Here is a 26,888-nt window from a genome sequence, read left to right as displayed (position 1 = left end):
GGGGACAGATCACAGGCCCGGGCGCATCACCTGCGGCTGCCTCCTCTACTTCAGCAGGTAAAGCGCATCCATCCAAAGCTTTGCAAGGGAGAAACATCAACTAACGGGGCCAGGACGCGACTAAGGAGTTCATCTTTTTATTTTCTATTTGCCATGGCCAATGAGATAGTTTTCTTTTTTTTGTTATGTAAAAAGGAACTGCAGATGCTGGTTTAAACCGCAGACACTAAAAATGCTGGAGTAACTCAGCATCTCTGGAGAGAAGGAATGGGTGAATTGAATCTGAAGGGTCTCGACCCGAAACGTCTAGTTTCCTTTTCTCCAGAAATACTGCCTGACCCGCTGAGTTACTCCAACCTTTTGTGTCCATCTTCAGTTTTCTTTTTATATTTGCAACGACCAAGCAGACTTTTTTTTGTGTTCATTTCTATCTCTTTTTACATTGTTACTTCATCTTTTTCTATTTACAGAATGCTGCCTGTCCCGAGTTACTCCAGCTTTTCGTGTCTATCTTCTTTGCATCTGCTCCAAGCAGATCAGGTGTAATTAACCGCCCTTTCTCAGACAGCACTTGTTTCATTCACTATCTCCAGTACATACCTGTAAGAAAATAACTGCAAATCCTTGTACAAAACGAAGGTATTTATTCACAAAATGCTGGAGTAACTCAGCAGGTCAGGCAGCATCTTAGGAGAGAAGGAATGGGTGACATTTCGGGTCGAGACCCTTCTTCAGACTGATGTCAGGGGGGCGGGACAAAGGAAGGATATAGGTGGAGACAGGAAGATAGAGGGGGAACTGGGAAGGGGAGGGGAAGAGAGGGACAGAGGAACTATCTAAAGTTGGAGAAGTCAATGTTCATACCGCTGGGATGCAAGCTGCCCAAGCGAAATATGAGGTGCTGTTCCTCCAATTTCCGGTGGGCCTCACTATGGCACTGGAGGAGGCCCATGACAGAAAGGTTAGACTGGGAGTGGGAGGGGGAGTTGAAGTGCTCAGCCACCGGGAGATCAGGTTGGTTAAGGCAGACTGAGCGAAGGTGTTGAGTGAAACGATCGCCGAGCCTGCGTTTGGTTTCGCTGATGTAAAGAAGTTGACATCTGGAGCAGCGGATGCAATAGATGAGGTTGGAGGAGGTGCAGGTGAACCTCTGTCTCACCTGGAAAGACTGTTTGGGTCCTTGGATGGAGTTGAGGGGGGAGGTAAAGGGACAGGTGTGGCATCTCTTGCAGTTGCAGGGGAATGTGCCCGGGAATGGGGTGGTTTGGGTAGGAAGGGACGAGTGGACCAGGGAGTTACGGAGGGAGTGGTCTCTGCGGAACGCGGGGAGGGGATGGGAAGATGTGGCCAGTGGTGGGGTCCCATTGTAGGTGACAGAAATGTTGGCGGATGATTTGTTTTTTTTGTTCCTTTCTATCGCGTTTTATATTGTTATTAGAAACATAGAAAATAGGTGCAGGAGTAGGCCATTCAGCCCTTTGAGCTTGCACCGCCATTCAATATGATCATGGCTGATCATCCAGCTCAGTAACCTGTACCTGCCTTCTCTCCATACCCCCTGATCCCTTTAGCCACAAGGGCCACATCTAGCTCCCTCTTAAATATAGCCAATGAACTGGCCTCAACTACCTTCTGTGGCAGAGAATTCCACAGACTCACCACTCTGTGTGAAGAAATGTTTTCTCATCTCGGTCCTAAAAGACTTCCCCCTTATCCTTAAGCTGTGACCCCTGGTTCTGGACTTCCCCAACATCGGGAACAATCTTCCCGCATCTAGCCTCTCCTACCCCTTAAGAATTTTATATGTTTCTATAAGATCCCCCCTCAGTGGTACCTTGTCGAAGGCCTTCTGAAAGTCCAGATATAACACATCGACTGGTTCTCCCTTATCCTCTCTACTAGTTACATCCTTGAAAAATTCTATAAGATTCGTCAGACATGATTTGACTTTCATAAATCCATGCTGACTTTGTCCGATGACATAAATCCATGCTGACTTTGTCCGATGTTATTCATTTTGCCAACATGCCAGAGAAAACAATCCAAATTTGCCCAACCTCTCCTTATAACTAATACCCTCTAAACAAGGCAGCCTTCTGGAAAACCTCTTTTGCACCCTCTCCAAAGCCTCCACATCCACCCTAAAATAGGGAGACGAAAACTAGACACTATATGTCAACTGCAGTCTAACAAAGTATTATAAAGCTGCAACTTGCTGACTCTTTTACTCAATGCCTCATCTGATGAAGGCAAGAATACTATTTGCCTTATTTGCCATTCTATCTACTGTGTGGCCATTTTCAGGGAGCTATGGACTTGGACCCCAAGATCCCCCTGTACATCAATGCTTTTTAGCAAAAAGGGCCACATCTAACTCCCTCTTAAATATAGCCAATGAACTGGCCTCAACTACCTTCTGTGGCAGAGAATTCCACAGACTCGCCACTCTCTGTGTGAAGAAATGTTTTCTCATCTCGGTCCTAAAAGACTTCCCCCTTATCCTTAAGCTGTGACCCCTGGTTCTGGACTCCCCCAACATCGGGAACAATCTTCCCGCATCTAGCCTCTCCAACCCCTTAAGAATTTTATATGTTTCTATAAGATCCCCCCTCAGTCTTCTAAATTCCAGCGAGTACAAGCCCAGTCTATCCAGTCTTTCCTCATATGCAAGTCCCGCCATCCCAGGGATTAATCTGGTGAACCTTCTCTGTACTCCCTCTAAGGCAAGAACGTCTTTCCTCAGGTTAGGAGACCAAAACTGCACACAATACTCCAGGTGCGGTCTCACCAAGGCCCTGTACAACTGCAGCAGAACCTCCCTGCTCCTAAACTCAAATCCTCTTGCTATGAATGCCAATACCATTCGCTTTCTTCACTGCCAGCTGCACCTGCATGCTTGCTTTCAATGACTGGTGCATCATGACACCCAGGTCACGTTGCATCTCCCCTTCTCCCAATCGGTCACCATTCAGGTAATACTCTGCTTTCCTGTTCTTGCCGCCAAAGTGGATAACCTCACATGGCGGTGGTGGTGTTCAAGAGCAGGATCTATTGTACTCAAGTATGATTTGACTGCATGGCTTGCAGATCAAGGGCGGCACGGTGGCGCAGCGGTAGAGTTGCTGCCTTACAGCGAATGCAGCGCCGGAGACTCAGGTTCGATCTTGACTACGGGCGCCATCTGTACGGAGTTTGTACGTTCTCCCCGTGGGTTTTCTCCGAGATCTTCGGTTTCCTCCCACACTCCATATACGTACAGGTATGTAGGTTAATTGACTGGGTAAATGTAAAAATTATCCCTAGTGTGTGTAGGATAGTGTTAATGTGCGGGGATTGCTGGGCGGCGCGGACTCGGTGGGCCGAAGGGCCTGTTTCCACGCTGCTTACTTTTGATTTATTTTTTAATTTCTTCATAGCCAACAGTCAAAAGGTTGAATTTGTAATAAATCTGTAATAAATTGTCAGCCTCTGCAAAGCAACATGTATTTAAACAGTGGTCCCATTAGTTTTTCAAGATTATCAATGTGTCTCTTGCACTTTATTTTAAGTTTAACTAGTGCCAATATGCTTTTCCTGCAAATAACAATTAAGTAGAATGGAGGCATTTTGTTCTGGATTACCTCCACCACCCCCCCCCCCGAGTCGAGACTTTTTCCAGTAGTTGTTGATCTGGATGCTTTTTATCACTGAGGCAATCATTATTCACCTTTCAGCATTTGCAGGCAAACGAGACTAGCTCAGTATGTTAACTTGGACAATATTGGCTGAAAAACCTGTTTGTGTTGAATAGCTCTGTGACTCCATAACTGCCAGCATTTACTACCACTGTAGTTTTGGAATATTACTGTTATTTTAATCTCCTTCAATATTGAAACTTCCTGACTCCACAGCATGTAAGGGGTAAATGCTTTTCAAAACCTTTGTGTACGAGATTGAGTTGTGCTTCCTTCCAGTCACAGAAACAACCTTTGTTCTGACCAGAAACCTTCCGTCTACCATATCTCAAACCTCCCTCCTTCTACAGTCACTCACCTCATCATCATCATCATCATCATTCGTGAACTCTCTGTGCCCTCTAACACTGCCCCAATTTGTCTTCAAAAGTGCACAATCATCCATTTAATCCTTCAAACAACCCACCGCAGGCACGGCCTTACTTTGAGATGTCAATCCTAGCAGTAACAAACTTACCCAGTGCTGGTCTCCAGATGCTTCATAAATTTACAAGTTCATAAGTTATAGGATCATAATTAAAGTCATTAGGTCCCTCAAGTCTACTCCACCATTCAATCATGGCTGATCTATCATTTGCTCTCAATTCCATACTCCTGCCTTCTTACCATAACCCCTGACACCCTTATTAAACAAGAATCTGTCAATCTGCGCCTTTAAAGGTGCTTCTGAGCAACTTGCTAGCAAGGAGCAGCTTCAAGGCAGGACTTGAAAAGAAACACAAATGCTGTAGGTTGACAAAACTTGATAATCTAGAAATTCTCATGCAAGAATGTGGATGTTGGCCCACCACTTAAACAAACAATTACAAGTTTTGTTGGTGTGGAAACTATTGACCACTGGCCCCAATAAGTCTGTACTGGGCCATTCTGAGCACAGCATGGTAAGTTATCCAAATGCACAAACCTTTCCATTTGAATGACATTAAAGAGGCTTTTGGATAGCCACATGAATATGCAGGGGTATGGATCGTGTGCAGGCAGAGGTTTAACTTGGCATTATGCTCGGCGTAGACGTTGTGGCTTATGTGCTGTACTGTTCTATATGTTCGAGAATGCTGATAATGCAGATGACATCCCACAGAATCTGCAGTATTAACTTAAAAAACATCATAGTTTTCCTGTCAAGGTAAATGGAAGAGGTCCAAAAGATACATTTAACACCTTTCTTCAGGCAAGAAAGGAGTAAGGAAATTCCAGTTTTGCGAGCTTCTGAAGTGCATTTGTAAGTGAACGAAGATATTACAAAATAATTGTCAGGTTAAAAATTATTGATGGTGCTGCTGGAAAGGTGTCATACAGCTGGATTTTATTTAGGAGAAATGTGAAGAGATTGTCAAAATAAGATCAGTTAATGTGTAGGAAGGAACTGCAGATGCTGGTTTACACCAAAAATGCTGGCACAACTCAGCTGGTCAGGCAGCATCTCTGGAGAAAATAAATAGGTGACGTTTCGAGTCGAGATCCTTCTTCAGACCAGTTAGTTTTCTGAAGCCGCTCTCTGTCCTGACAGTGATGCTGCTCGTATTGACCAAAATGACAGATATGATACATCCACTTTAAGAGCACCTGAAGAAACAGCAGACCTGCTACATTTCCTGGGTCTATAATGCAATAAAATTAATGCTAGAAGCTAGCCACCCATATGCAAACATGGTTACAGACCTAAAATCCCAGGGATAATTAGATTAAGGTATGATGAGCATTTGACGGCACTGGACCTGTACATGCTGGAGTTTAGAAGGATGAGGGGGACCTCATTGAAACGTACCTAATAATGAAAGGCATGGATAGAGTGGATGTGGAGAGGATGTTTCTACTTGTGGGAGAGGTAGGACCAGAGGACACAGCCCTTGAATAAAAGGAGATACCTTTTTAAAAAAAGGAGGAATTTCTTTAGTCAGAGGGTGGTGAATCTGTGGAATTTTTGCCACAGGTGGCTGTGGTGGCCAAATCATTGGGTATTTTTAAAATGGAAATTGTCAGATTTTTGATTAGTAATGGTGTCAAAGGTTATGAGAAGGTCAGAGAATGGGGTTGAGAAGAAAAGCCATGAGTTAATGGCAAAGTGGACTCAATGGGCCGAAATGCCTTATTCTGCACCTATGATTTATGAAGTTATGAATTAATTCCACTGATGCCATCCAAAAAGTATAGTGCCAAATAACAGGCCGTGCATGTTTGTGTAAAGAGTGCAAGAAAAATCAATGCTAATTGCATTGACAGGATATAAATTGATCAAATCACCTACATCAACAGTATGTCTGAAGCCTACTTTATTGGATGCTTAACTTGACTCGGTAGTTATTTACTTTTAACCTATAAAATGCATTTCTTTTATTTGGTACACATTGCTGATGACAAAAATGAAATGCTAGTTATGGAACTACATAGTCTAAGGCTAGAGGTGAACTGAAGTATGCTACAGGAACTAAGCTAATACTCAAAAGCACAGCCTTGGTACTGAACAATAATTGCCTGAGCCAAGTAGTTTCGGTAAAGTACTCATCTTCGTCCATTTTTTGACGTTGATTTCATGTTTGCAGTAAGAGAGTTCCTGTGAGGGCAGCTGCAAGAAGAAGGGGAAGCAGCAACTTGCGAAACAGATTGTCTTTTTCCGTGTTTTGACCTGAAAGTGAAAATAAAACAATACTTTGTTACTTTCATTCATGCACGAGATCAAAAGAATTTTCATTGATATTTATAATATCATTTTGAACAGTACTGATGACATGAATAATGCTTTCTTTCCCATTGTCAAAAACTAGTAGAAAGAAGAATTTATGAATCTACAGTCCAAAGGATTGAAACTCAATTATCCCTTTGGTGTATAATTTCAATCAGACTTTTTCGTGCATTCTCTTCAGTGCATTACCCTGAAACGCAGCAATAGTTAATTTTAGGTACTTTAGAATTAAATCTAAATTAATATATTTTATTTTAGATTCTGAACTGGTAAATATATTATTGTCAAAGTTCTGTTTTAGTTAAAATCTGCAATAAAATCTTACTCATTTCATTTCATAAAAGCTGCAATTATTTCCAACTTCACTTCCTCAGTATCAGGCCCTCAAATGATTTAACAATGAAGTCTTAATCTGTACAAAATATATAATAAATATATATTGCCATGGAAACAAACAATAGTATCTACTATATTGCTTCATCAGTCACAATTGCTCAGTGAATTTAAGTAACATAAATAACAATAAAACGTAATGTTTGGGATTATGACAGTCAGGAGATATGTGTTCATGGAAAGCGTTATGAAGTTATGTCACCTAATGAGGCTGTACCCTTTAAATACATTGCTTATTCATGACTCTGCATGCTGTATGATACAACTGTTCAGAAAACTATCAAATGTATTTATGGCATATATTGTTTCTGAACAATTGACTGGTGAAAAATAATCAAAGGCAAGTAAATCCAACCAGTTTATTGTTTAGGATTTTTTTACATGCTGTTAATTCAAACATAACATTTACTTTAGAGTTTAGAGATACAACATGGAAACAGGCCCTTCTGCCCATCAAATCCACAATGACCATTGATCACCCATTCACAATAGTTCTATATTATCCCATTGACTGATCCACTCTCTACCCAATAGGGGCAATTTAGAAAATCCCATTAACCTACAAACTCGTACGTCTTTGGGATGTGGGAGGAAACTAAAGCACCTGGAGGAAACCCTCGCAGTCACAGGGAGAACATGCAAACAACATCCAGAAAGCACCCGAGGTCAGGATTGAATCCGGGTCTCAGGCCCAGTGAGGCAGCGCCTCTACCAGTTGCAGCATTGTGCTGCGCAATTAATTTCTCTGCAGGAGCTAGGTTTAAAAGAAAATCAACTAACATTAGCTGACAGAATACAAAGCAATTCACTTTGTAGTGACGCTATCTGATCTATTGATCTGACTATGGATTTCAGTGCAATGTTCCATTCCCTGTGTCATGCAAATGTTATTGTTCCTGAGAAAATTCAAAGCCAAGCAGCAATGATTTTGGGGTTCAGAAAGTAAAATTACAAGGCATGGTTAAAATAAATGTTGGCTTTACTTAAGTTTGAAAAACATATAGATAGGTAGTTTAATTGAAATGTTTAAGATTAAAGAGGAATGGCAAATTCTTTACTACGATGAAGGGCTCAAAGAGTATTGGGTACAATTGAAAATTAGGAGCTTCGGCTCTGTACTTGCTTAAAAGCTGTTCATCTCTAAAATCTTCCAGTTCTGATGAAAGATCGACCTGACACGTTAACTCTTTTTCTCCCTCCACTGATGCTAAGTGTTGGCAGCATTTTCTGTTTTTATTTTAAAAAATAGTATGTTAGGAGTTAGAAAGAATGTTTGTTTCTTTGCAACATTAAGATCACTAAACTTTTGGAACTTTGACAGGGAACACTATTTAAGTGATATTATAAAAGTTTTCATGAATCATTAGGATATTCTTGAACAGAAATGGAAAGAGTGATATATTCAAAGGGGTAGTAGGTAGATGAAGCCGAATCAATCAAAAACAGCCAGATCTAATTGTTCTAATTCCTGAGCTTATGCTACATTTTTATGGTGTATTACAAGGAATTCTTTGATTAATTTAAATGCTTTATACTGAAGATGAATCTTTGCCACACGCCAAAATTTACAAATTTCACACCTCTGATTGCAAGTTTGTGAAATAAGTATAATGACTGAGCACTCAAGTCAAAAATCATTTTGCTAAATCAATGTAAAAGTCTTTATTCTTTCTTTCAGTTGCTCCATCGCTTCGGGTTTGGTATTGGCTTATTATTGTCACGACTACCGAGAAACAGTGAAAAACTGTTTTTTTTGCTTTACCATACATGATTAATGGTACTTTTTTACCATTACGGTAAAATGATACATTTGGTATCATTTGGTATGACGTAGTGCAAAAGAGAAAATAAACAAAGTGCAGAATATAATGTTACAGCTACAGAGAAAGTGCAGATAAAGGAAATTATATGGGCCAAAACGATGTTGATTGGAAGATCGGGAACTCATCACTGGCAGATGAGAAGCTGTTCTTGAATATGGTGGTACTTGCTTTTACGTTTTTGTATTTTCTGCCCATGGGAGAGAGGAGAAATTAAAATGACATGGGTGTGCGGGCTCCTTAATTCTGCCAGCAACTTTCCTGAAGCAACCAGTCGATGGAGTTGATGGGGGGGGGGGGGGGGGGGGGAGTGGTGCTGGTGGTATGGTGGACTGGGATGCATTCAAAACATTCTGCAATCACTAGCAGTTTTGAGCAGTGCAGCTGCCATACATATCAAGCTGTGATGGATGCATCTGGATAAGATGCTTTCTATGGTGCCTCTGTACAAATTGGTAAGTCACTGCTGACATACCAAGTTTCTTTATTCTTCTGAGGGAGCAAAGTTCTTGGTATACTTTCAATGTGGTTGGGCCAGGATATATTGTTGGTGATATTTCCACAGAGCAATTTGGGGTAAATATCGCCAAGAGCTTTGCTCCTTGGTTCTGAAAACTGCTCAAGTCCTGTAATCTTAATATTCCTCCAGTTTTGGGCATCTTTTGTGTTCACTATTTTAATCACTCGACGTGGCCTTGTCTTCAGCTGTCCAAGCACTACTAACCAGAAATATCTCCCCCAAAATACGCCTCTGTTTCTCTTAATTCATCTGCATGGTAACCCTTTATGTGGATTGATGCCAAATATTATTTAGTAATGATCTTCTGATATTCTTTTCATTATGTTAACAATGCTTTTTAAACACAAGCCATTCAGACGAATCCTTGCATGCCAACCAACATGCCCCATCCAAGCTAGTCCCATTTGCCTGTACTTGACCCATATCTCTCTAAACCTTTACTATCCAGGTGCTTGTCCAAATTCTTTTAAGTGTTGTTACTGTACCTGCCTCAACTCCTTCCTCTGACAGCTCGTTCCATTTGTGCACCACCTCTGTATGAGAAAGTCACCTCTCAAGTTCATGTTAAATGTTTCCCCTTTCACCTTAACCTATGGAATGAGCTGCCAGAGGAGGTAGTTGAGGCAGGTGCTATCGCAACATTTAAGAAACATTTAGACAGGTGCATGGATAGGACAGGCTTAGAGGGATATGGGCCAAACACAAGCAGGCGGAACTAGTGCAGATGGGACATGTTGGTCAGTGTGGGCAAGTTGGGCCGAATGGCCTGTTTCCACACTGTATGACTCCATGGATAAATCACCAGGCCCAAATAGAATGGGTCTCAGGCTTTTAAAAGAAACAAGAGTGGTAAAATGGCAGATATAAAAATGGCCCCGTTCATCACTGGTAAGGTACCAGAAGATTGAAAAACTGCAAAGTCTAAAAAATAGACCCATCAGCACATTTATTCTTCATGCATTAATCATGCCTAAAATTTGGCATATTTTAACATGGTATTGGTTGATTCCAATAGACGCCTTGCCATGGGGAAATTAGAATGGATGCTGCCAGGAGCAGACCTCTGAGGGTGGTAGATTTTTCTCTGGCGTTATTTGTGAATATATTAGCATCAAAACATTTGCAGAGCTTATATCAGTCTCACAATGAAAATTTGAGACCATTTATAACCCAAATGTTATATTCTATTCCAAGTTGGCATTGATGCATAAATTACAGGGTCTTGCAGGGCATCAATATTTTGACCAAAGACATGTCCACGGGCATCATCACTGACAAAGATCACAGCAACTCTCCATTATCAATGCCAGATGCTGTGATCACTGGCTTCTACGATGATATTACACCTCACCATGACTTATAGCCTCATCTTGTCCTTTTCCATACCCCACTTTTCACTCACCTCCATTTAAAATTGCAGCATTTGCAGTTCCAGGTGTCTCCAAGATCTTTGTTATTGGTTAGCATTTTTTCTTGAACTTTATTATTTTTTAATTATAATTAATTTGAAAGTAAAAGCATCCATCAATGAACAAAACATACATACAGGTCAAAATTATTAACACTCTTAAACTCCTACCTCAGCACTAAGTTACATTATTTTTTTTAAATTATCCCGCAAAGAAACAAAAGGCCTTGATGTACCTTCGTCCTTCCATAGCTTTTTTAACATCCTGAAGACCAAGCGTTTGTGTTCCAGGAGGCAGATACTTTGACACCTTTTCCTGCCATTCACAGTCAAACAATTGCGCATCATCTGCAAAATTTTGAAAACAAAGTAGTGAATGTGGTTACAAAATATACACTGGAAGAAGATAAATAATGACACCTGTTCGAAAATTTCATCAGAGTGCATTACAGATGGATGAACCCAGAGACATGTATTATCCAAATTGGTTTCTGTATGTTTGTGTGATGAGTGTAAGAATAAAGTGGAAACTACTGATTCATATGTAGGTTTCACAGTTCAGTTTTCTGCCCAGGTAAACCCAGGACAATGGAAATATCGTGAAGTTCATTTCTGGAATAAGCTGGTGCCCTGTATTTCTTTGTTTTCTTTTTAAGCAAATTTCATGAGCATTTTTCAGGGTTCATTTGTGCTAAAATTGATTGAAATGTATAAATAGAACAATACATTGAATCCTCTCATATTATTATTCCTTTCACATGGATGTTCATACATTAGGTGGTTAACTAAATCTCAGCCACCACTTGCCAGACTCGGTCCTGCTCCCACCTCTTTTCCAGCTTTCTTCACCTCCCCGCCCCCAACGACTATTAGTCTGAAGAAGGCTCCCAACCCAAAACCCCCTGTCCATTCCCTCCACAGATGCTGCCTGACCTGCGGAGTTCTTCCAGTGTTTTAATCAAGATTCCAACATCTGCAGTTTCTTGTGACTCTAAATCTCAGCCATGTTCTTTGCCAAATATGACGTGGCCACCACCATTTTGTAGTAAGGAGGGAAAATTGCTGCAGACCTATTCCTGATCCTAATACCTGACATATTCCTGATCCTAGTACCTACTCCTCTTGACTCTGAAAAACATGGTGGGATTAGGAACAGTTCTATATTAGAGTCATATTCCTGCCAGGAATATCATGTCATATCATATATAGACAGCCGGAAACAGGCCTTTTCGGCCCACCAAGTCCGTGCCGCCCAGCGATCCCCGTACATTAACACTATCCTACACCCACTAGGGACAATTTTTTTTCCAATTTTTTTTTAACATTTACCCAGCCAATTAACCTACATACCTGTACGTCTTTGGAGCATGTGCCAGGATTGAGCTTCAAGGCGTATTAATGAACAATCTTAACTGAGGTAAGAACATCTTAATCATGAAGACAGTAGAAATGGAGAAAAAAAAAAAAAGATACATTTGTAGAGCAGTGGTCATGACTGGCACCAGTGAATAATCTTATTTCAAGTTCACAATATTTAATTGCAATCTTTTGAAATAGGCAACCAGTATAAGTTAACACATTATGCTGGAGTAACTCAGCGAGACAGGCAGCATCGCTGGAGAGTCGGAATGGGTGACGTTTCAGGCTGAGACCCTTCTTCAGACTTATGTCAGGGGAGTGGGCGGGACAGCGATAGAATGTAAGGAGGAATCACAGAGGGGGAGCAGTGAGAGAGGATGTTGCTGCACTCTCGTCGGAGAGAGGAGAACTTCTTCAAAGTAGACATACCTTGAGGAGATTTTGCATTGGAGCGGACAAAATGTGTAGGAAAAAAACTGCAGATGCTGGTTTAACTCAAAGGTAGACACAAAATGCTGGAGTTACTCAGCGGGACAGGCAGCATCTCCGGAGAGAAGGAATGGGTGATGTTCGGGTCGAGACCCTTCTTCAGACTGATGTCAGGGGAGTGGGTGGGACAGTGATAAAATATAAGGAGGAATCATGAAGGGTGAGCAGTGAGAGAGGATGTTGCTGAACTCTCGTTGGAGAGAGTTGTCTCACCTTCATTTAGGTTGATAAATTCTTGATCAACTTCTTCATCACCTGTTAACTGGTTTTTACATTTCTGAATAACATGACCACGGTCTTTAATGTGATGGCCAATCGATAACTTGTCAATTCCACTTTCAGAGTCTTTCACTGCCCGTCTTGTCTCTTTAATCTGAAAAATTCCTAAATTATTAATTAGTCCAATATCTTTAAAGGAACTAAACACTTTACTTTTCACATGGTGCTTAATAGAATAATCACCAGTCAATCACTGACAAAGTGCTATGGTGCTAGGTACAGTATAGGTTGTGGTTGGGGGGGGGGGGTTCAAAGTGTGGGCTTCACTATTAGAATGGTCATCTATCTCAATTTAGCTGATGAAATATGTGACCAATAAAAATCCACTCCCAGTGCCAAGATGAATGGTTCCAGGACAACATTTGTTCCACACTCAATAAACGCCAACATACATCTTCCAGTGTCTCCCTGAGCCAATCTGATGCAGATCCAGTCAGTGGTTCTCTTTAATTTCCAACATTTTACCTTTTAGCCAGGCATGATCAACTCTCTTCCATCAATGCCCAGAGCCAATTCGCAAAATTTGTCGAGTGAGATTGACTCTGTTTAGCAAGTACTGCAAGAGAATAAACCTCACCCAATTTGTTAGTTATCATGAGGGAAATAAAAACTGTAGACTAGTCAACATTGAACTCAAATTTGCCTCTCAGATGCATAAATATGATTACCACAGGAGCACAACAGAGACAATCAAGATTATATTTGATCACAAAATCCTGGAGTCCACTCTTACCATATAGAAATTTAAATGAGAAAATAATGCTTTCACATATTTTGACAGCATGGTTTAGATCAATAGAGGAATTTTCCAATTCAGAATACTTACTCCACCAGGAACATGATGTACATGAGTGGAAGCCTGGAACACTTTGGGAGGTTCATTTCCCACTTTTGCATAACTCATTACAGTAGAAGTGTTTAAAGTATGGTCATCAGTATTGCAAGATCCATGTTTCTGCAGGAAAAAAAAGTACACTGTTTTGAAAGCAAAGGCTGCTAAGCAAAGCAAAATGAACTTAGCCTCAGAGTTTCAACACACCAGAAACTTCTAGAAGCTTAGACTAAATGAAACCTTAATCACAACAAATAATTTAAAATCAATTGACAGGCAACTTTAGTATTTGGCTACAATTATGGATAATATGAGTTTTTGGTTATCTGCTCCCAAGTTGCACTTACTATGTTGCGTTGCATGTCAAGCATCTCTTGCCTCATTTGTTCCATCATCTGGTTGAATGGATCCCCTGAGCAACTAGCCTAAATAAACACAAAAAAAATAATTTTTAAGAAGAACATCATCAAAGGAATATAGCCAGGAAATTATAAGTTTCATGCAGCAAGTTCTGTTTTACACATTATATGAAAACAATGAATAGTTACTACATTACAATAGCTGAATGATCTACGGTGATGTTGAGTAATTCACTGGTTAGATGTTATAGTCAGCGGCTAAGGAATGGAATGCACGATTCTTTCACATTGCAAATCAGAAAACAATCTTTAATTAAACATTTGTCGTCACGATAAATGAAGATTAGAAATACAGATAGAAGGGAGCAAATAAAAGACCTAACATTTTAATGCATTAAAATGCAAAATATTACTATTATTTGTAATATTTATCCTAGGGAATTGCAATCTACATTTACAATTAGAGTTATTTCTCCATACGAGAAATAAGAAGCTGCCGATGCAGGTTTACAAAAGAAGGCTGGAGTAGCTCAGCATGTCAAGCAACATCTCAGGTGAACATGGATAGGCGACGATCCCAGTCTAAAAGGAGTCCCGACCCAAAACTTCACCTCTCCATGTTCTTCTGAGATGCTGCCGAGCAGTTTCTTCCCAACTATTATCCGGCAACTGAACCATCCTATCCTAATTAAAAATTACATTCATAAGTCACATTCATTGATCTGAGACTTGAATATACTTACCCACCTAGCATACTGAGCTCATTTGGGTAGTGAATGGAGAGTGAAATTGAAAAAGACCATGTAAACTAGCAAAGTATCAGTGAGTATCAATCAAATTTAATATAAGTATCAAAGGCTTTAAATAGAAGAGTTAAATGCGATAGTAGAAGACACAAAATGCTGGAATAACTCAGGCAGCATTTCTGGAGAAAAGGAATAGGTGACTTTTTGGGTCGAGACCCTTCTTCGGTCTGAAGAAGAGTTTTCACCCGAAACGTCACCTGTTCCTTTTCTCCAGTTACTCCAGCATTTTGTGTCTATCTTCAGTGTAAACCAGCATCTACAGTGCCTTCCTAACCTGAAGAATAGATTCACCAACAAACATTATTTCCATCAAACATTCTCATACCATCAGGAACATAGTGCATCTTTAAACAATCACATAATTACATTTGTTGAAAATTGTTAAAAAATAATTTCAAGCCAGTATCAGGTTTATCCATATTCACACTCAAAAACATTAACTATAATCAATAAAACTTTAAAACATTTCTAACAGTTGCATATTTAAAGAAATATTATTTAAGATGCCAATTTAATGGAAAATCAGTTTGTCTTCATGCCTTTCACCATTCCTGAATTTCATTTCCAATGTTCCATACAAATGAATTTCAACTAGAATACATAATAATTGTCATACCACAGGTTGCTTTGAAGCTTCTTTTGGGCATTTCGGTTTTGGGCATGGTTGAGTAGACTTTTTCCCATTTGGGGAATTTACCAAGAGGTCTTGATCCAATTGAACAGGAAAACTGGACATCAACTGACGCAGGTTTTCCTGGTGTGAATGAAAAGGGTCTCTAAAATTGGGATGAAAATGAAACTTTTTAAGCTGTAATAGATTTATGTCACTGTAATAAATTTAACTGTTTTATAAGAAGACTTTCTAACTCACATTTTATAAGACACATATCATAAACAATATAGTTGACATTCTTTCCAGTGTCAACTTAAATAAAAGACCTTGAATGTGTTGAGGTTGTGGCTAAATTGATGTACCTAATAGTCTTGACATATTAAAAAACAAACAGAAAATCTTAACATCACTATAGGTAATTTTGTTCTACAAATACTCTCAAATTGGATTTCAAAGATTGCTGGTTTGGTGTTCTTAAGCAGGAAAAATACTAAACTGCAAAGCCAACACAATGGAATCTGAACTCCATAGACTGAAGAAAGATAGATGTTACAGATGTTAAAATTAGCAGTTTTGCAGAAGTTGGCAAGGTTAAAAGCAACTTTTCAAAGCACAGTCAATTTCTCCAGCTTTACTCTTTGCCAACCCCATCCCACAACCACTCCCAAACTATTACACTCCCCAAAATCAAAATTCTGCCCAAGATCAAAAAGGAATATTGATGATGAAAGGTGTGACAGATTTAAGTACTAATGCAAGGCTAATGCAAGGCTATTTTCAAGCAAATTAGTTTGTGATTTGAGCTTGACATGGGTGTTTAAAACATTTAATAAGCTAAAAATGCACTTTCAAAGTAGCTAAGTTAAGTTTTTATTTCCCTAATGGAGAGTCTGATGTAAGCTCTGAACTTATTCATATGGAAATTTTGAAGCCATGCAAGGTGAATGGCTTAACATCTTAAAAACTAGAAATATTCCATAATATTTATGTAGAAATGTTGTTTTACATGATCATAATGAATAATGGTTAACAATGGGTCCTTCAGGTTTTAAATTCTGAAAAAATCCTCCTTCTATCCAGAGAAGCTGCTTGTCCAGCTGAGTTACTCCAGAGCTGCAACATGACTTCCTGACTTTTATAATCAACAGCCCCACGGGTGAAGGCAAACATGCCCCCCGCCTTCTTTTCCACCCTATCTACTTGCGTTTCAACTTTAACAGAGCTATGGATTTACATACCAAGATCAGTCTGAACATCAATGTCCCCCAATGATCCTGCCATTTATTGTATACTTTCCTTTTACTTTTGATCTCTAATAGTGCAACACCTCATATTGTTCCAGATTAAACTCCATCTGCCATTTCTCAATCCTTATCTCGAACTGACTTATATCTTGCTGTATCCTTTGATAACCTTCTTCAAGTTCCACAACTCCACCCTTTTTGTGTCATCTGTATATTTACTAATCAACCCAGGCTGTCCAAATAATTTATATATATATATATCACAAACATCAGAAATCTTAGCACTGATCCCTCAAGAATATTACTGGTCACAGACCTCCAGTCAGAGAAACACCACTCCACCTCTACCCTCTGTCTTCTATTGTCAAGGCCATTAACCTTCTACCAAGTCACTGTAGATCCCATGTATCTTAATCTTCTGGATTAATACTATGAAGTTAATACCACTGCCTTACCAGCGTCCATGTAGATAACATTTGCTGCCTTAACCTCAGCAATCATCTCTGTTCCCTCCTCAAAACGTTTGTAAGATATGACCTGCTCACACAAATCCATGGTGACTATTCCTTATAAACTCATATTATTCCAAAAGCAAGTAAATCCTATTCTTAAGAATCCTCTCCAATAACTTTCCTTCCACTGATGTAAGGCTCACAGGCCTATGAATTATCCCAATTTCCGTTTTTTAAGAAAGATGCAGCATTGGCTACTTTCCAATCTTCTAGGACTTCACCTGTGGCTGGGAGGATGCAAAGAATCTACCAAGGCCACAGAATCTTCTCCCTTGCATCTGTCAATAACCTGTGACAGATCCCATCAGGCCCTTGGGGACCCATCCACCTTAATGTTCGTCAAGAGACCCAACATCTCTTCCTTCTTGATATCAACAGCACTTAAAATATTTGGATATTCCACACTGATCTCACTATTCTTCAGTCTGAAGAAGGGTCTCGACCCAAATCGTCACCCATTCCTTCTCTCCAGAGATGCTGCCTGACCCGCTGAGTTACTCCAGCATTTTGTGTCTCCCTTCACTATTCTCCATGCCCTTCTTCTGGGTAAATACCGATGCAAAGTAATTATTTAATACCTCATCCACTTCTATTTGCTCTAGTTATAAATTCCCTCCATTGTCCTTGAATGGTTCTACCCTCTCACCAGCTACCCTCTTGTATATAAAGCAGATATAAATTTCCTTGGGATTCTTCTTCATCCAACTCACCAATTACATTTTGTGGCCCCCCTTTGGTCCCAGATAGCCTGTTTGAGTGGTTTCCTGCTTTCTTTGTATTCCCTAAGGGCCTTATCATTTTTTCAGCTTCCAGAACATCAGCGAGAAACATTTATAAGTATTCAATAATGGGCAGGAATGTTGGGGAAATGGTAGGCATGCTGCAGCCAACAAGCATGACATCTCAATCTTGGCCATTAAGTACTGTTTTATTCCTTAACTCTCACCATGTTCTCAAATAATCACTCTCTCTCAACTATGCTCTGTTTTAACAAAATAAAGTTTTGGAAGAACTCAGCATGTCAGGCAGCATTTGGGGCGGGAATGGACCTTCCTGGGCAAAACACAAATTCAAATAGATCGCAGTGGCTCCATCTTTTCATCCTAATGTTGCAACCAACAATATTAGAGACAACCATATCTTGACAATGTAGCATAATTGAAAGCTGACCTATGGATGTCAGAATTATAATCAACCCCCCCCCCCCAACCAAGGTGCCCCATCTGCCAGATATTGAATGGCGGTGCTGCCTTAAAGGGCTGAATGGCCTACCACTGCACCTATTTTCTATGCTGCCTGACGTGATGAGTGCCTCCAGCACTTTGTGTTTGGCTGAAAATGCCAGCAAGTCTAATCTCTTGTGCCGCTGTCTTAACAACATAGTAACAGCATAACTTCATCAGCAAGGATGCCCCTCCTCGTTTCCTTTATCCATTGTGTCCTAAGGTTCAGGTATTATACAGGAAGGAAGGTTGTCCACAGAAACCACGATCCTTATAAATAACATAAAGTGCTGGAGTAGCTCAGTGGGCCAAGTGGTCAGCATGGGCAAGTTGGGCTGAATGGGCTGTTTCCATGCTGTGTGACTCGATGACCCTTTTACAGGCTCAAGAGGAGGGGAGGATCCTGAAGATGGGTTCCAACCTGAAACGTTGTTTGTTATTCCCTCCCCAAACCCTCCCTTCCCCACAGAGTTTCTCCAGCACGTATGATTATTACTAAAGATTCCAGCATCTGCAGTTCCCTGTAACTCCAGCCTTACATGTAAAACATGTATCAAAAAGTATCACTCCATCTGGTTATGTTTTGGGTTGGGGCCCTTTTTTAGAGTGAAGCATTATTTGTCTATGTCCTTCAGGGATGAGAAACCCTTTGAGTTAGCATCCAGTACTTTGTGTTTTTCTTAGAGTTATACAACATGGAAATATTCCTTCAGCCCAACTTGCCCATTATGATGAAAAATGCCCGATCTACCTCATCTTGAATCAATCTTAAGGTGTGTCTGAAGATGTGTCTGAAGATGGGTCCTGACCCGAAATGCCAACTGTCCACGTTCTCCAGGGATGTTTCCTGACCTGCTAAGTTACTCCAGCATTTTGTGTCCATTTGTCCCACCTACACTAGTCTCACCCACCTGTGTTTGACCTATATCCTTCGAAAACTCATCCTATTGAACCAGCATTTGCAGTTCATTGGAGCAGACAAAATGTGTAGGAAGAAACTGTAAATGCTGGTTTAAACCAAAGATAGATACAAAAACTGGAGTAACTCAGTGGGTCAGGCAGCATCTCTGGAGAAAAATAGGTGACGTTTCGGGTCGAGACCCTTCTTCAAACTGAGAGTCAGGGGAAAGGGAAACGAGAGGTGCAGACGGTGACAGAGATATAGAATAAAGGAATGAAAGATATGCAAAAAAAGTAACGTTAATCAAGGAAACAGTCCATTGTTGGCTGGTGTTAACGAGTCTTCTTATCGTGCTTATTGTGTCCACACATGCTAGATATTGTATTTCAGCCAAAACTGAACACAACTCTTAGCAACATCATTGTTCTCTGCGAGGTCCTCAGCTTTGTATTCGTGCTCCAATAGAGGACATCTCCATAGTTTGTGGTTCAGTGCCACATATGCAGATGACGTCTTCAGTGTCTATGTAACCCCATTTCTTGAGAGTCACTTTACAACGACCAGTACCAGCTCTCAGTCTGTTGAGGCATTTCCATTCAGCCCAGCTTGATTTGGCCCCAGGAGGAAGTTCTTCTTTGACACTTATGGACATGGATGTCGTTGATGGAAGATTGCCTAGTCTCTCTTCCCATAATGCAACTAGTACCTTCAGCTTCAGCATTTGGTAGTTATACAATGAAACTCACCAGGACGACAGTGAAACTCGGACAACGACTGGGGTGGTGGAGGGATGGAGAGAGGGGATGCAAGGATTACTTGACTTTATAGAAATCAATATTCATACCCCTGGGTTGTGAGTTGCCTATGCGTCCACACCATCTATATCTCTCGTTTACCTTTCCCCTCACCCTGAAGGGCCTCGACCTGAAATGTCTCCTACTTCTTTGCTCGAGATGCTGCCTGACCCACTGAGTTAATCCAGCACATTGTGTCTATCTACATACAGGTCATTGGCTCCATGAGAAATAACACCCAGTCGAGAGGGCGAGTGGTTTAGTCCAAAGTTTGTTGTATCCCCCGCTTACACAGACGTGAAGAAGGGTCTCGGCCCGAAACGTAACCCGTTCCTTCTCTCTAAAGATGCTGGGTGACCTACTGAGTTACATAAGGTCATAAGTGATAGGAGCAGAATTCGGCCATTCGGCCCGTCAAGTCCGCTCCGCCATTCAATCATGGCTGATCTATCTCTACCTCCTAATCCCATTCTCCTGCCTTCTCCCCATAACTCCACACTCGTACGAATCAAGAATCTCTGGCTTTAAAATATCCATTGACTTGGCCTCCACAGCCTTCTGTGGCAAAGAATTCCACAGATTCGCCACCCTCTGACTAAAGAAATTTCTCCTCATCTTCCCAAAGGAATGTCCTTTAATTTAGAGGCTCTGTCCTCTAGTCCTAGACTCTCCCAGTAGTGGAAACATCCTCTCCACATCCACTCTATCCAAGCCTTTCACTATTCGGTACGTTTCGGCTCCCTCCTCCCCCCCCCCCCCCAAGGGCCAAGCCGCCTCATTCTTCTAAACTCCAGCCCAGTGCCGTCAAACGATCCACTGGCATTTTTGGTTCGATGTTACTCCAGCATGCTGAGTTACTCCAGCACTTTGAGTCGATCTTCGGTGCATAACCAGCATCTGCAGTTTTTTCCTGCACCCCACCCTCCCCTCCTCTCCTCTCCGTCCTTGGTCGGGAAGGGATAACGGGTTAAACATTGTGACCCGCTTACGCAAAAAAAGGATCATCTTCCATTTCGCGAAACATAGCGCGTGTCGGCTCTGAGGCTTCTTCCCGCGGGCTCCGGTGTTGTCCGCCCCCCCCTGCCGAGCTCGCCGTTCTGCTGGGTGACTCCCGCCCCTGTTGAGTCGTCAACGTCTTTTGTTTGGCAACGGGAGCGCGCGCGTGGGGGGGGGGGGGGGGGGGGAGGGGAGGGCGGGCGGGGGCTATGGGGGCAGTGGGGGAGCTGTTGCGGTTGCGATCGTCGCTATGGCGACTCCTCAACGCTGCCCGTAGCCCTGACGACGAAGCCACGTGGGTGAACCGTCCTGCGCAGTGATTGGCGGAATGCGAAAAATGTGACCGCCCCTAGTGACTGGAGTCTGGACTGACCCCTTCCCCCCCGGAGGGTCCTGACGTCACAATGGGCGATAGAGTGACGTCACCGCAGCGGCTCCGATGACGCAATGGAGATACACCCCACCCCCTCCTGCCTGTCCAGGAGGCAAGACAGCAAAAGACTCAACGTGCACTCAGTGGGTCAGGCAGCATCCTTGCACAAATAATGTGTCGGAAGACATGTACACCAAGTGAAGGAAGGAACATTTTAAAGATGCAACTACTTCCATAATCACAACAAGGAACAGAACATTTGTAGCAATGTAAACACAATTATAAAAGGTTTCCTGCACACAGCAAGTTTCCGAATGATTATGAGTATGTATTTCCTTTATCAATATTATCCAATGTGAATAATTGCAGATTTAAAGGTGAAAATATTCTGGATACGCAATTTTTTATTAAAGAAAAATATTGTTGGATCACAATACAGATACTTCACCTGAACAGAAAACTATATTTTATTAGTTAGCACTCTTCTTGATTAGAAATTCATAGATTACTCTAGCAAGATTAAACAATGAAAATTGTACAACAAACATACAAGCTGCTGATTCAACCATCTAAGAAATAACGTTAAATCATTCAGAATCCAGAAACTGGGCTTCCCATCAGTTTCTCCTGTCGCAGAATGATTAATCTTTTGAACCACTTTTCTTCTGCTTCATGCTTGTCCATAAACAACTGTAACGGCAGAACAGAACCAAATGCAGGAATTAGTTCTAACACTTCACATAATTTACAACTATTCTACATCTCAACTTTCCTTAATGTAATGCACTGAAATCCAGTTTTGGTTCATGTAGTGTTTTTAAAATATCTGTGGAAGTGAAGAACACTTTTGCTTATTCTTTCACAAATGTTGTAGAGGGTGGCACAGTGGCGCAGCGATAGAGTTGCTGTCTAAGAGCACCAGAGACCCGGATTCAACCTGACTACGGTGCTGACTGTATGGAGTTTGTATGTTCTTCCTGTGACCGTGTGGGTTTTCTCTGCATCCTCCGGATTCCTCTCACACTTCAAAGACATATAGGTTTGCAGGTTAATTGGCGACTGGAAATTGGCGTCTGACGCCTTCCGGAGGCACCACTGCGGCAGACGCCTTCCAGAGGTGCCGCTGAGAAGCCGAGGCCGGTGACTAGCAGGCCTCGCGATGGAGCCTCGCGGGCCGACAGTCTTTCCAGGTGAGACAGAGGTTCACCTGCACCTCCTCCAACCTCATCTATTGCATCCGCTGCTCCAGATGTCAACTTATTTACATCGGCGAAACCAAACGCAGGCTCGGCGATCGCTTCGTTCAACACCTGGGCTCGGTCCCCGTTCGCCAAACGGATCTCCCGGTGGCCGAGCACTTCAACTCCCCCTCCCATTCCCAGTCTGACCTTTCTGTCATGGGCCTCCTCCAGTGCCATAGTGAGGCCCACCAGAAATTGGAGGAACAGCACCTCATATTTCGCCTGGCAGCTTGCAGCCCAGTGGTATGAACATCGACTTCTCCAACTTTAGATAGTTCCTCTGTCCCTCTCTTCCCCTCCTCCTTCCCAGATCTCCCTCTATCTTCCTGTCTCCACCTTTATCCTTCCTTTGTCCCGTCCCCTGACATCAGTCTGAAGAAGGGTCTCGACCCAAAACATCACCCATTCATTCTCTCCTGAGATGCTGCCTGACCTGCTGAGTTACTCCAGCATTTTGTGAATAAATACCTTTGATTTGTACCAGCATCTGCAGTTATTTTCTTATACAGCCCTCGGCCATCGGTGCTTGGGTTGATGGAGCCCATGGCTGGGGCCTGGGTAGGCACCACAGAGGCATCTGGAGTGGACCCTGCTGTGTTAGTGGAGAGGTCAGTGCGACAGTCGATGATGGCGCTGACCGACGGACAAGCACGGACACGTGGAAGTGAGGACGCCACTACTGAGGGAAGGAACAAAGGAGGACCCAGCGTGGGGGTCCGCCGTGAGGGGGAAGAACAGTGGACAATGGAGGACCCGACGTGGGAGGACCTGGCCTGGAGGGCCGCTGTGAGGGAGGGGCAAGGGTGGGAAGAACAAAGGGGGAACTGGCGCGGGGTGGGGGGGAATTTGTAACTTTGTAAGCGCCCTTTATTGGTGACTATTTGCATACCTTGGGTATGCAAGCAAAGGATTTCCCTGTGACAATAAAGTATTGAATTCAATAAATTGTTCCTGGAGTGTAGGATAGGGCTCGTGTACAGGGCGATTACTGGTTGGCGTGGACTCGGTGGGCTAAAAGGACTGTTTCCACACTGTTTCTATAAAGTCTAAAGATGGGAGATTGTAATGCACCAACTTGAACTGGGAAGAGACAAAGCTGCCAATCTTTTGCTTGTGGAACACAAATTCAGTGCAGTAATATTGAAATTTGATTCTATTCCCCCATGCAACACTCCTTTTCTATCACTGTAGAGGAAGATTTAATATTTCCATGGAACAGCCACTGCTAATCACTCCCAGGACAATCAGGTTTTCTCAAAGCAGTACTGGATAAAATCCCATATCAGCGAAATCCACTTTAATTTGCATCCTATGACCAACAGCTCCCACCAACATCTCACAGCCTCCATCCCACTCCAGCCCTCCTCAGATATAACTGTGATCCCCAAACCTTTTAATCTTCCAATATCCCAAAGTCTGGGTTCCGACCACAGCTATCCTCTGGTCATCTGAACTTCTGATCAACACAACAAGACCCTGATGGATGTCTCAAACTGCAGCCCACTCTTTGGTCGCATACCGCCGGCCTTAGTTGGGTGCGGGCTGGGAGCTCGAGGGTTCACCTCCTGAGAGGTGGGGGAGCGACCACTGGACACCAAGGACTTCTTCTTCTCTCGGTGTGGTTAAAAGAAACCAAAACAAACGGTACAGAAAACAAAGATCAGCTCCATGCTTTTCCATCCGACAGGTGTCAGAAGTTTATGGGGAGAAGGACAGGAGAATGGGGGTTAGCAGGGAGAAATAGATCAGGCCATGATTAAATGGCAGAGTAGACTTGATGGGTCAAAGGTCGACACAAGATGCTGGAGTAACACAGCGGGACAGGCAGCATCTCTGGAGAAAAGGAATGGGTGACGTTTCGGTTCAAGACCCTTCTTCGGACGGGCCGAATGTCTATCTTCGGTTTAAACCAGCATCTGCAGTTCCTTCTTACAGAATTCTACTCCTATTCCTTATGACTTGCATTATATTCACATGCAAAGGGTGGTGGGTGTTATAGTCCGAACTGCCAGACTTGCCCAGAGTAGGTGAATCGAGGAACAGAGGAGATAGGTTTGAGGTGAAGGTGAACACAAAATGCTGAGGTGGCTCAGCGAGACAGGCAGCATCTCTGGAGAGAAGGAATGGGTGAAGCTTAGGGTCGAGACCCTTCTTGAGACCCGAGGTGTCTTCCATTCCTTCTCTCCAGAGATGCTGCCTGTCCCATTAAGTTGCTCCAGCATTTTGTGTCTATCTTCGATTTAAATCAGCATGCAGGATGGGTTTTCAAACCAATATGTAGAGGAACCGACTAGAGGGCAGGCCATCCTACTGGTTATTGGGTAATGAGGAAGGATTAGTTAGCGATCTTGTTGTGCAAGGCCCCTGGTCTTGACAACAAGACAAGGGTCTTGAACTTGAATAAAGGAGACTTTGAAGATATGAGAAGAGAATTGGCTAGGATAGACTGGCAAATTATACTTAAAGGGTTGACAGTGGAGATGCAATGGCGAAGATTTAAAGACCGCTTAGATGAACTCCAGCAATTGTTCATCCCTGTCTGGCGAATAAATTAAAACGGGGAAGGCGGCTCAACCGTGGCTGACGAGTGAAGTCAAGGATAGTGTTCAAGCCAAGAAAGAGGCAGATAAATTGGCCAGAAGAAGCGGCAAACCAGAGGAATGTGAGAAATTTAGAACTGCGGGAAAGAAAAAACTGACTGTAAAAGTTTATGTAGCTATGTAAAAAGGAAAAGATTACTGAAGACGAATGTAGGTCCCTTACAATCAGAGACAAATGAATTTTTAATGGGAAACAAGGAAATGGCAGAACAGTTAAATGAGTACTTTGGTTCTGTCTTTTCCGTGGAAAACACAAACAATCTCCAGGAAATACTTGGGGACCAAGGATCTCATGGGAGGGAGGAACTGAAGGGAATCCACATTAGTCAGAAAATGGTATTAGGTAAACTGTTGGGACTGAAGGCAGATAAATCCCTAGAGCCAGATGGTCTGCATCCCAGAGGACTCAAGGAGGTGGCCCTAGAAATCATGGATGCATTGGTATTTATTTTCCAATGTTCTCTCGACTTCGGATCAGTTCCTGTGGAGTGGAGGGTAGCCAATGAGACTCCGCTTTTTAAGAAAGGAGGGAGAGAGAAAACAGGGAATTATAGACCAGTTAGCCTTACATCGGTAGTGGGGAAGATGCTGGAGTCGATTAGTAAAGATATTATAGCAGCACATTTGGAAAGCAGTCATGGGATCGGTCAAAGTCATCATGGATTTATGATGGGGAAATCATGCGTGACTCATTTTTGGAATTTTTTGAGGATGTAACAAGTAGAATGGATAAGGGAGAGCCAGTGGATGTGGTGTATCTGGATTTTCAAAAGGCCTTTGACAAGGTCCCACACAAGAGATTAGTATGCAAAATTAATGCACATGGTATTGAGGGTAGGGTATTGACATGGATAGAGAACTGGTTGGCAGACAGGAAGCAAAGAGTAGGAATTAACGGGTCCTTTTCAGAATGGTAGGCAGTGACTAGTGGGGTGCCGCAAGGCTCGGTGCTGGGACCCCAATTGTTTACAATATATATTAACGATTTAGATGAGGGAATTAAATGTAACATCTCTAAGTTTGCGGTTTACACAAAGCTGCGTGGCAGTGTGTTCTGCGAGGAGGATGTTATGAGGCTGAAGGGTGACTTGAATAGGTTGGGTGAGTGGGCAGAAGCATATCAGATGCAGTATAATGTGGATAAATGTGAGGTTATCCACTTTAGTGGCAAGAACAGGAAGGCAGATTATTATCTGAATGGTGTAAGATTAGGAGAAGGGGAGGAGCAACGAGACCTCAGTGTGCTTGTACATCATATAACCATATAACCATATAACAACTACAGCACGGAAACAGGCCCGTTCGGCCCTACCAGTCCACGCCGATCACTCTCTCTGACCTAGTCTCATCTACCTGCTCTCAGACCATAACCCTCTAATCCCCTCTTATCCATACGCCTATCCAATTTACTCTTAAATAATAAAATCGAGCCTGCCTCCACCACTTCCACCGGAAGCCCATTCCATACAGCCACCACCCTCTGAGTAAAGAAGTTACCCCTCATGTTACCCCTAAACTTTTGTCCCTCAATTCTGAAGCTATGTCCCCTTGTTGGAATCTTCCCCACTCTCAAAGGGAAAAGCCTACCCACGTCAACTCTGTCCGTCCCTCTTAAAATTTTAAAAACCTTTATCAAGTCCCCCCTCAACCTTCTACGCTCCAAAGAATAAAGACCCAACCTGTTCAACCTCTCTCTGTAGCTTAAGTGC

General features: G+C 42.3%; 2 protein-coding genes across 2 annotated transcripts in view; both read right to left on the bottom strand.

Annotated features, from left to right (window-relative positions):
* Positions 1 to 5,038: 5,038 nt before the first annotated feature.
* On the bottom strand, positions 5,039 to 21,099 carry mlf1 (myeloid leukemia factor 1). Its single transcript, XM_078410061.1, has 7 exons — positions 20,959 to 21,099; positions 15,299 to 15,458; positions 13,865 to 13,942; positions 13,512 to 13,640; positions 12,620 to 12,779; positions 10,795 to 10,906; positions 5,039 to 6,360 (listed from the first exon to the last, which is right to left on the bottom strand). Exons 1-7 carry the CDS (start codon positions 20,991 to 20,993, stop codon positions 6,237 to 6,239), a joined length of 798 nt encoding a protein of 265 aa, XP_078266187.1. The 5' UTR covers positions 20,994 to 21,099; the 3' UTR covers positions 5,039 to 6,236.
* A 631-nt stretch (positions 21,100 to 21,730) lies between these two features.
* Positions 21,731 to 26,888, bottom strand: part of rsrc1 (arginine/serine-rich coiled-coil 1) — a 279,588-nt gene continuing 274,430 nt past the window's right edge. The window contains exon 11 of the mRNA XM_078410060.1: positions 21,731 to 22,028. Within this exon, the coding sequence (XP_078266186.1) occupies positions 21,930 to 22,028 (99 nt within the window). The 3' untranslated portion in view covers positions 21,731 to 21,929. The remainder of the gene's footprint in view (positions 22,029 to 26,888) is intronic.

The sequence above is a fragment of the Rhinoraja longicauda genome, chromosome 13 (assembly GCF_053455715.1).
Source record: "Rhinoraja longicauda isolate Sanriku21f chromosome 13, sRhiLon1.1, whole genome shotgun sequence".
Classification (NCBI taxonomy): domain Eukaryota; kingdom Metazoa; phylum Chordata; class Chondrichthyes; order Rajiformes; family Arhynchobatidae; genus Rhinoraja; species Rhinoraja longicauda.
Note: the sequence above shows the minus strand (reverse complement) of the source record. Positions and strands in the feature narration are given on the sequence as shown.